The sequence below is a fragment of the Enhydra lutris genome, unplaced genomic scaffold (assembly GCF_002288905.1).
Source record: "Enhydra lutris kenyoni isolate GAN:26980312 unplaced genomic scaffold, ASM228890v2 scaffoldscaffold57, whole genome shotgun sequence".
In the NCBI taxonomy this organism is placed as follows: Eukaryota; Metazoa; Chordata; class Mammalia; order Carnivora; family Mustelidae; genus Enhydra; species Enhydra lutris.
This window is the reverse complement of record NW_019154141.1, coordinates 338,826-348,797: the sequence shown is the minus strand read 5'-3', so window position 1 is coordinate 348,797 and position 9,972 is coordinate 338,826. Positions and strand designations below refer to the sequence as shown.

The window sequence follows — 9,972 nt, the reverse complement described above, 5'->3', positions numbered from 1 at the left end:
ACAAGACCGACCTCTCCCAAGTGCGTCTAAAGATCAGAGGTCCCAGGGGTAAAGTGCTTAGCACAGGGGATGCCCCACATAAGTGCTCCTTAAATGTCAGTTGCTGGAAGTATTAATTTACCCTTACGTGCGCCGGCTTTTAAAGGAATTGGAAGAGGCAAGTGGAAAAGCTGCAGTAAGTGGAAAAGAGGGTCTTACTCATGCCAGATTAGATGTCCGCGGAAAAGGGGACCAGAAGGACATGTGAGAAGCCCCTACAAAGAGGTTCTAACACGTGCATAGGAGGGTCCCTTTATTTAAAATCTCTGCGTAGATATTCAATGCACACATCTAAAGAAAGCAGTAGGTAATAAGTGTTCGGTCTTTAAACTGGTTTGGAGATGAAGCTCAGCAAAGCCAAGGTTGGGGGTGGGCGTGGGGAAGGAAAAAAAAGTGGAGGGAGGAGGAAGGCGGCCGGTTTTATTCCTGATCGGCACTATTAATCTGGGCCAGGAGGGGGCAGAGGTGCTGCAGTGGGAAGAACGAACGCCTATGTAATTTTTGACCCTTTGCAGACACCGTACCCAGCTTCCTTCGGGGGGAGGGTTTAACTGAGCGGAAACGGAAGTCTTGCTCCTTTCCGGCCTCCTCCTTGCCGCTTGCTGTGAGTGTTTCGCGAGGTGGATGGGGCACTAAGGGGGTAATCCGGGGTAATCCACGATTCGGTGAGATCTGGGGACCTTGGGTGTGGACCGAGGGTGCGGGAGAGGAGGATGGAGTGCGAAGGAGTGGGCATTTCGGGGGGAGGGTGGGGAGGAGAAGCGGGGGTCGTCGCCACTGCCCGCGCCCCGTTGACGCTAACATCGGTCTTCTCCGCAGGTGCCGGCCGCGCGCTCCCCTGCTCCCTTCGTAGCCATGGTGAGTATGACCCCTGCTGGGGCTTTCTCGGGGGAGGGCAGTGGGGGCGGGACCGCCTTTGCGGGTGTCCTGGGTTCCTGGTCCCCGTGAGGGGCTGGTGGCGGTGGTCAAGTCACGACCGTAAAGAGTGTGTCAGTGCAGCTCACGAGCCTGTTCTTCGCGTTGCAGCCTCGCAAAATCGAGGAGATCAAGGACTTCTTGCTCACGGCCCGGCGAAAGGACGCCAAATGTAAGTGGTCGACCTGAACTGCAAGGGTGGGTGACGGTGGTCGCGTGCGCGTGGAGCGGTCCCTCCCAGGTCCTTCTCTAGACCTTCCCCGGGTCCCTCCGCTGGTCCTTCTCTGGACCTTCCCCGGGTCCCTCCGCTGGTCCTTCTCTAGACCTTCCCCGGGTCCTTCCCCTGGTCCTTCTCTAGACCTTCCCCGGGTCCCTTTCCTGGTCCTTCTCTAGACCTTCCCCGGGTCCCCCCCCTGGTTCTTCTCTGGACCTTCCCCGGGTCCCTCCGCTGGTCCTTCTCTGGACCTTCCCCGGGTCCCTCCCCTGATCTCACCAAGACCTGGAGCATTGGTCCCGGGGCTGTTGAAGCAGATCCTGGCTGCCTGGGAGCAGGGACTTTATCCCATTTACCCAAAGGAAGGCTTTGTCGGGCGGTGTGTTCCCTTTGGCTGGCTGTGAGCATTTTAAAGACCATCGTTAGTTCAGGAGAGGTATGTGTCTGAGCAGAGTCCTTACCAGGTGGAAGTGTGGGTCTCAGAACCCTGACCTTGGTGCCCCCCGTCGGGTTCTGGGCTCACTGCTGCCTCAGTCTGGGCCCCGCATGGTTAGCTGTAGGAAGCGGTCTGCCTCTCACGTGTAGGAGTTAGTTTCCTGCCTCTGTAAATGAGAAGGGAACGAAGCCCCGGAAGCTTCCGACGGCAAAGCTTTCACTGGTGAAGTACCAGCCCCTGGTCCCCGAGTGTTCCCGCTGGTGTGCCCCATGTGGGAGGGAGTCCTGCTGGCGCCCTGTTGTTACGGTGGAGGGAGGTGTGGGGGCTCGTGCTTCCTATAGGGTAGATCTTGGATCCATACTGGGGGGTAGCCCAGGGTCCTCATTTTTCTGCCTCATCAAATACTCCTTAAAGCTCCCTTTTCCACTCAGAGATGTGTCCTCAGGAGAACATCAGATCATTCGTGAAAGCAGAGCCGTGTCTGCTGGCGGACTGGGGTGGCCCAGACTCTAACACTCCGTCAGTGGAAGAATGAGAAGGTGGCGGGAGCTTGGGGAGAGCGTTCTAGTGGGTCCTGTTCGTGTCGCTGTGACCTCTGATCCTCTGGGACTGTTGGAAGTGGTGCAGGTGCCACCTGTGGGAACAAGGAGGAGGGTCTACCCTTTCTGCTGTTCTGGGGACCGCTGGTGACACTGTCGGTATACAGTCATGCTGTAAAGAGGTTATCGTGACCGTCCTCATTCGGGCCAGGGAATTTGAGGTGACGGCCTGGTTCAGATCCTGGCTCTTACAGCGGGTGGCCATCCTCAACAGATTAAACTCAGCACTGTCTTTTCTCTCTTGAAGGCGGGGCCGGGGGGTAATAGCATCTGTCCCACGGGATTGGTGCAAGGGTCACATCAGAGGATCCTTTGAAATCCTTAGAATCATGAAGACATGGTACCCAGTCCCATCAGATCGGTTTGCTTGGGAATTCGGGAGCCTGGTTTTACAGTGTGATCCCCTGGACACAGTGTGTTTAGGACTTACTGAGTAAACTTTAAAAAATATTTTTAATTATAAATATGCATAGCAAAACCTTACTATTTTTAAGTGTACAGTTTGCTGGCACTGGAGACGTTCACTGGGCTTTTTTTGATCTTGTGATCTTGCACAACCGAAACTGCACCCAAGAAGCATAACGCACCACTCTCCCTCCAATCCCTGGCTTCCACCATTCTGTTGCTTTACTGACTTGACTGCTCTAGAAACCTCCTGGGGGTGACAGCAGCAGCATTTGTCCCTGTGGCCTGGCTGGCTTGGCTTAGACAGCATCTCCGGGCTTCCTCTGTGCGGTGACATTCGGTAGCGTCTGTCAGGATTTCCTTCGTGAGGCTCAGGGACCCACCGTGGGGGCTGCCGCAGTTGATCTGTGCGTCCGGCAGTGGGCGCTTGGGGGCTTTCTCCCCTTCAGCTGTTTCAGATCCCGTTGCCCTGAGCAGTGGTGTACGGACCCTCTCGCTACTCTCAGTTCTCGGGGCTGGGTGCCCTTATGTGGAAGGACCGCACGGTGGGACAGTGTTGAATAAATGGTTTTTCTTAAAGAGCTCCCCGCGCCTTACCTTGCAGTTGTCCGAGGCGCAGGGCAGCTGCTGGGGCGGCACAGCATACTGAGCTTTAAGAGGAGCGTTAAGATAGCAAAGCAGGTTGTTTGAATGAAGACCCAGTTTGCCGAAATTCCTAAAACATAGGCTGAGGCAGCCATTGCCTTGGGCAGGCTCAGGCGCTGCTTCTCGTGATGCGCCTCATTTCTTCCCACTCACCGGACTGGCAGAGATGGATGGAGTCGGGGGTTGTAAGTCCACTTACTGCTTCTGTGGGGCTGAGGGCCCGTGTGTCCAGCCATCTGGTCAGGTGCGCGGGCTAACAACGTGCGAACCCGTGTGTGGATGGACACTAAAGTGCACATGTGGGAATGAGTTCTCAGGAGTGTCTGAGCTGTTTTTAAACGTAGAATGCAGAGTTTTGATGGATACATGAAATGTCGTCCCCCATGGAAACGCACTAGCACGTGTCTGCCGACAACAAAACTTCACACCTTGCACCACTGAGCTCGAGTTAACACCTGGGGCTCTGTTGTCTGAGCTGTGGTCCTGAGACGGACTTTGGCAGTAGGAGAGAACCTGGAAAATGGGTTTCGTAAACTTGAGGAAAAGCTTTAGCACATAACCCTGGGGCTAGATGGAGGATCCTGAAGGAAGTAGTTACCATCGCCCCGGGGCCCCAGAACTGATTCCCAGAAGAGGGGAGGTGGTGACAGAATGTTCTCACATGCGTTCCATGCATCAGGTACACCAGGTAAAATTAAGCCCTAGGCTGTGACATACTGATAGAAGGAAAGTGTAGGTTTTTGACACGTTTTTGACGATTGAAGTCCTAGAGCGCCTCTGGCTTTCTGTTTCTACAGAGGGGACGTCCGGGGAGGGGAGCGCAGCCCTGAGTGTGGTTGCCAAAAGTGCCACTTGGCTGCGTAAACAGAAAGCAGGTGAACTGTGTGATGTCACTTCTATGATAGCATTTAATTCCTGATTCCGGTCTCTTTGGTAGCCGTCAAGATCAAGAAAAATAAGGACAATGTGAAGTTCAAAGTTCGGTGCAGCAGATACCTTTACACCCTGGTCATCACGGACAAGGAGAAGGCAGAGAAACTGAAGCAGTCCCTGCCCCCAGGTGAGCGAGCCTGGGCTCCCGAGGGGCCGACCTGAAATGTGGAGGGCTCCTGTGTCGCGGTTTCGTTTCTTGCGTTGTCCCCAGACTTAGGAAAGTGCATCTTGTGGCTTGTCAAAGTATCTGTTCTTGCTGTTGGTGGTGAAAGGAATGAATAGGTGTGATTCTCTTGAGTTCATCCCGTTCCAGAAGTAGTTTCCCTGGCCCGAGAACAGTTGGTTTCACTCCTGTCCGTGGTTTTCTAACACAGAATAGTAACAGCGAACACTTAACTAGGGTAACTCTTCCTTCTCCCCATAACCCTGTGAGGTGGGTGCTGTCACCAATTCCCAATTTCGCAGGTTGGAAAACTAAATAGGCTGTGAGCATAGGTGAGACTGGGGGCCCATCCTTGGGGGAGGGGGAGATGGCCCGGCGCGCAGAGCGGGCTCAGGCCGCCCCTTCTCACTGGGCAGTTGGCCGGTGCACCTTGACAGTGTAGGGACTTCCCGGGGCCTCTTCATAAAGGCTGAGAGACAGACTGCTTTCTGACTGTGTTTTTGTTTTTAATTATCAAACACTAAACTTAATTTTTTTGTTTACGTTTTTTGTTTTTATTTTTTTAAGATTTATTTATTTTAAGAGAGCATGCAGGGGGTTGGAGGGGCAGAGGGAGAGCGAGTCCTGAGCAGAATCCTCTGAGCTCAGAGCCACACGTGGGGCTCAGTCTCATGACCCTGAGATCACAACTTGAGCTGAAACCCAAGAGTTGGATGCCTAACTGACTGTGCCACCCAGGCGCCCCCAACACTGACTTAGTATTTTCTTATTTTTATTTCTTTAGATTTAGAGAGAGGGCTTGCAAAGAGGGGCAGAGAGAGAGAGAATCTTAAGCAGGTTCCACGCTCAGTACAGAGCCTGACATGGGGCTGATCTCACAGCCCTGATTAACTTAATATTTTAAGCAAAACTGCCATGCTATGCTTAATTTCTGGGTTTGTTAACTCTCTTTAGCTTAAGTACAAAGTCCAGACAAGCAAGAGTAAATGTGTGTCCTGGATGACTCAATTTTGTATCTCTTCTCCTCTAGGTTTGGCAGTGAAGGAGCTGAAGTGAACCTGGTCCACTGATTTGAACTGTATTAAAGTTTTAAAAATTCTTAAAATGTCCTTTGTCTTTGAGGGTGGGAAGGGAAGTAGTACTTGGTCGTCACTTCTGGTGGGATCACGATGGGAGTCCTGGTTGCTACTTTCATCTCTGATCTTTGGCTGTGATCTCAGTGGACAAATAAAACCATCCTTTTTCTAGCTTCAGTTTGAAAATAAATAGTTGGAAACACAGAAGAGGCACGTATTTGTGGAAGGAAGCCAGTATGCCCTCGTGGGATTTAAAAGTAATTTAGGTAAAGTGAGCTTCCTAATAATGAAAATGGTAGTTACAGGGCGGAGTTGATGAGCTTCTTGGAAATCGCAGCAGGCTGCGCCATCCCATCCTCCAAACACTGCGTTCAGAGCCACCGGGGGGGAAGGATTCCTGGATGCAGGAGCAGCAGACGAAGACACTTTGTTTCCTAAGTGTCGCTCGAGGTAAAGTGGAGCTTCAGAACCTGTAGGGTGTGAGGAGATGATTGCTAAGAGCAGATGAGTGTCAGCCTAGCAAAGTGGGCCATGCTCTCCAGGGAAAGAGGGAGCGGGAAACAGGATCCTGGGACTGAGAGACCCGTCTGGTAAATGCAGCTGAAGGTTGGGGGAGAAGCCAGGGTTCTTGCCAGAGAGCTGACCCTAGGCCTCAAGACGGTGGGGTGGATGTTGAGTGCACAGGGGTAGGCAGGGGGTGTGAGTGCGGCCCACTGCTCCAACAGGCCTGTGAGGGCTCAGGTCCCAGCCAGCCCTGACTCCCTGGGGATCCTGCTTCTACTACTTGTCAGCCAACATGGTTTTGAGAAATTACCTCACTGTTGAGCACCATGCGCTGGTCCCAGCCCCAGGGAAGAACTGCACACCTCTGCCTGTAGAGTCTCCATGGGAAAATCAAGCAGGGTTGGGACAGTGCTGAACAGAGAAGAGACCACAAGGTCAGCTCTAGTGGTGGGCAGTGGTGCCCCATGGCCAGCAGGTGTCCTGTGTGGCGGCTGGGCATTCAGCCTCCTGGGATCCTCTTCCCTCCCCTCCGAGGACAGCTAATGGGGTTGGGCAAGTGTCCTGTGATGCACACGGTTCAAGCAGAGAAAGTTTCCTCCATGCAACGCGACAGGTACCACTTGTGTTGGGCTCGTAGGTGCAGGGCTGGTGTCTAGGAGGCTGAGCGGGGTCTGCCAGATTGCTTTCCCCACACGGCGTGAGTTGCCGCACGGTCACAGCACATAACCCGTGACCACATTGATGCTGCAGCATCTAGCAGAACGGTGAAGGCACGAAGAGAAAGTCCGGTGGCGTTTCTGGCACTGGGCAGTTTTGAGACGCATGGGGTCATATCAGGACAGACCGCAAGGTGGCGACATCCTACAAGTGAGCAGTCTCCAGGGCGGGTCTAGAAATGGATCACTTGATAAAATGCCCAGAAGCCTAGTGCCTGAATTCATTTAGTTGAGTCTTTTCCTATAGAAATTGTGAGGGAGTTTGCATCCAGTCGCGAGAGGCATGGGTTTCCCCCAGCAGGGGTCCTCGGGGCGCTCGGTGACCAGCCCAGGACGGAGCACCTTCACAGGTTCCCAGTCCTCCCCATTCTCAGGGTGTTCACGATTCCCAGGAAGAGGGAGGGCTTGCCACTTGGCCCCCTTTGTCCCGGCACCTTGTGCAGAGACAGGCCCCAGCTCCTAGGAGACAAACCCTGTGGACGTTGGTCAGGCTTCCGTGCCGGGAGAAGACACCCTTTCAGACCACGGTTCTCAACCCCGGCCCTGGTGGCCTAGGCTGATGGCAGAGTCTGGTTAAGTTGGTAGGAGGCCTAGGTACATGTTGAGCCCTCGGGTGGCCTGGGTCAACCACTGCTTTGCTGATGGCCGCTTATCGGTTTGCGATAAAACCGATCGCTGGCTGAGTGGTGAGGCGGGGGCCGCAGTTGCTGGTTTGGAATGGGCTGGAGGGCTGTTCTCACTTCAACTCCCGTAAGAGTCCCTGGGCACTGGTCTCCTGTTCCTGTTCTGCTGCTTTGCTCGCCCGCTCCCCTCCAACAACCACATTTTCAGGGCACCTCACCTCGATCCCCAAGCTGGAAACTCTGGAGTCCCCTTAGCAGGCCTCTGGGGAAGAAGCTAGAAGGGTCACTGTCCAACTGGGTGCACACTGGCAGAGCAGGTTCCCTGTTCACTGCTGCCCCCAGATGGCTGCCGCGCTGGCCCTGAGGGTGCGCTTCCGTAGTTCGTCTTCAAGCCTGTCAGCAGGCCTGCCCCTGCCTCATCCCCTCCCTCTGGGGCTGAACCCTAGCCCCCCAACCACCAGGTCAATCCCCAGGGTGACAGGATGCTTCCGGGAGGCAGGCCCTCCCGCTTGGGATCTCTGGTATCTTGCCCTCCCTTCTCTCCCCGGAGCACTTAGAATCACTGTTGTGACTCTAATCTTCTAGAGGAATGCCAAATCCCCGAACTTCCGGTGTTCAGGAGGCGGGATCAGCAGCTGGAGCCTCCTGTGCTGTGGACGTAGAGGGACCAGGAGGGGGAACTGTGCATGTGGCACCAAGCCGGGCCCATCACGGCAGTGCCGGGCTGTGTCCTCACGCCAGTTGTCAGAGCCCGCCTGCCGAGGGCCCCAGGACGTTCAGGTACATTTTCCCGGGCAGGCAGCAGGTTCGCGTCAAACACCACAATCCTTAACAGGCCTTGGGCAAAATGGCCCTTGCGTACCACGCCCACTCCTCCTTTTTTTTATTTTTTATTTTTTTATTTTTTTTTAAGATTTTATTTATTTATTTGACGGACAGGGATCACAAGTAGGCAGAGAGGCAGACAGAGGGAGAGAGGGAAGCAGGCTCCCTGCTGAGGGGAGCCCGATGTGGGGCTGAGGCTCGATCCCAGGACTCTGGGATCATGACCTGAGCTGAAGGCAGAGGCTTTAACCCACTGAGCCACCCAGGTGTCCCTCCTCCTTTTTTAAAAATAGGTATTTATTTGAAAGTAAGACTGATTGAGGGGCACATGGGTAGCTCAGTCAGTTAAGCGTCTGACTCTTGATTTCGGCTCAGGTCATGATCTTAGGGTCGTGAGATCGAGCCCCACATCGAGGTCCATTGTCAGCACAGTGTCTGCTTGAGTTTCTCTCTCTCTCCCTCTGCCCCTCCCCGCTTTCTCTTTCTAAAATAAATAAAATTAAAAAAAAAAATAAAGCAAGGCTTATTGAGGCAAAACTTAGAGTGAAATTCACCCTCCTTGGTGTCCAGTTCTGTGAATTTTGACAAACATTTACAGTTGTATAAATACCACTGCAATCAATGTTTCGTCTCCCAGAAATTTCCCACTTACACCGCCCCAGCCTCGGGACCAGTCAGCCTCTGCTCTGCTTTCCCGGCCTGCAGTTTGCTCCCCCGCCATGGTGCTGTACTGCCTTGATTCTCCTTTTATGCCCTTACAACCCCACCCGGACTGCGGTCCGAGCTCATAATGTACTGTCTCTCTGCTCAGAACCCCCACCCAGGACGCCCCGAGAAGCTCGCCCTCACCCCTCTACCACCAGGAGACTCGCGAAAGCACCCAGCCGGGTTTGCGGCTCATCACTGGGGCTCTCCAACCCTAATAAACTCTAGACCCCATGCAGACAGGAACGTGGGGGTTTTACTGGTCCCATTTTCCCTAGAACGGAGAAGATGCTCAGCCAAAGATAGTTGAATTAATGAAAACCCGTAGGAGAAAAGGAGCTGCCTCCCGCCTTCAGCGCCCCACTCGGCGCCTGAGCTTTGGGCATGCGCAGATGAGATGGCTGCAGTCAGGCCCCGGGAAACCGGGATTCCGACCGCAGGACTGGACTCCCTCTCCTGGCCCCGGGACCTCTGACAGCGGTCATGGTAGGGACGTCTGTGGTCCGCTCCCCTCCAAACAACCACATTTTCAGGGCACCTCACCCAGAACCCCAAGCTGGAAACTTGGGAGTTTCTCTGGAGTCCCCTTTCTTCCCCGTCTCTGCCCCCTCTTGTGACCACCCCCAGTTTGTGTCCAACTCCAGCCTGATCCAGCAGGACCCCTAACTCCTCCACTCCCACCTAAACCTCAGGTGGCCCTTTACCTTGACCTTGTCCTTGCCTCAAGCACTACCTCTACCTGCCAGCCCCGCCCTGTCCTCCCATCACATCACGCAGTCTGCAGTTCCCCAACCCGGCCTTTGCACGCCTGGGGCCTCTGAGTGCTCAGCATACCCCAGCCAGGTGTTCACAAGGCTTTACCAGATCAACCTGAGCGCATCGTGGTCCACAGACCCTGCTCTGCTCATGCTTTTCTCCAAAGCCCCTCAAAGACCGCAGTTTGCATCTTTCTGTGTGTGCTATTACCAGCTGCCCGCTCAGGCGCCACACCCCTGCTCTGTTCCGTGCCCGGCACATAGGAGGTGCCTGGTGAATGTGTGCTGTGGACAGTCCTGTGTCTCCTCGAGATGTCCAGCCTTTCCGGGCGCTCCCAGTGCTCTCCTCCCCTCCCCTCTGGTCAGCTCCACGGTCCCTTCCTCCGGGAGGCCTGCCCTGTGCCGCCTACCAGGCACAA

General features: G+C 54.5%; 1 protein-coding gene across 3 annotated transcripts; it reads left to right on the top strand.

Moving 5' to 3' along the window:
- The first annotated feature begins 603 nt into the window (after positions 1 to 603).
- Positions 604 to 5,596, top strand: LOC111158085 (ribosomal protein L38). 3 transcript variants are annotated; one of them, XM_022519913.1, is made up of 5 exons: positions 604 to 643; positions 859 to 897; positions 1,066 to 1,126; positions 4,191 to 4,313; positions 5,380 to 5,596. In XM_022519913.1, the coding sequence occupies exons 2-5, from the start codon at positions 895 to 897 to the stop codon at positions 5,403 to 5,405; spliced, it is 213 nt and encodes a 70-aa protein (XP_022375621.1). In that variant the 5' UTR covers positions 604 to 643; positions 859 to 894; the 3' UTR covers positions 5,406 to 5,596. The 3 variants fall into 3 exon arrangements, with proteins under 3 accessions (XP_022375621.1, XP_022375623.1, XP_022375622.1); XM_022519915.1 differs by having other exon boundaries at positions 625 to 689; XM_022519914.1 differs by having other exon boundaries at positions 639 to 704.
- The last annotated feature ends 4,376 nt before the right edge of the window (positions 5,597 to 9,972 follow it).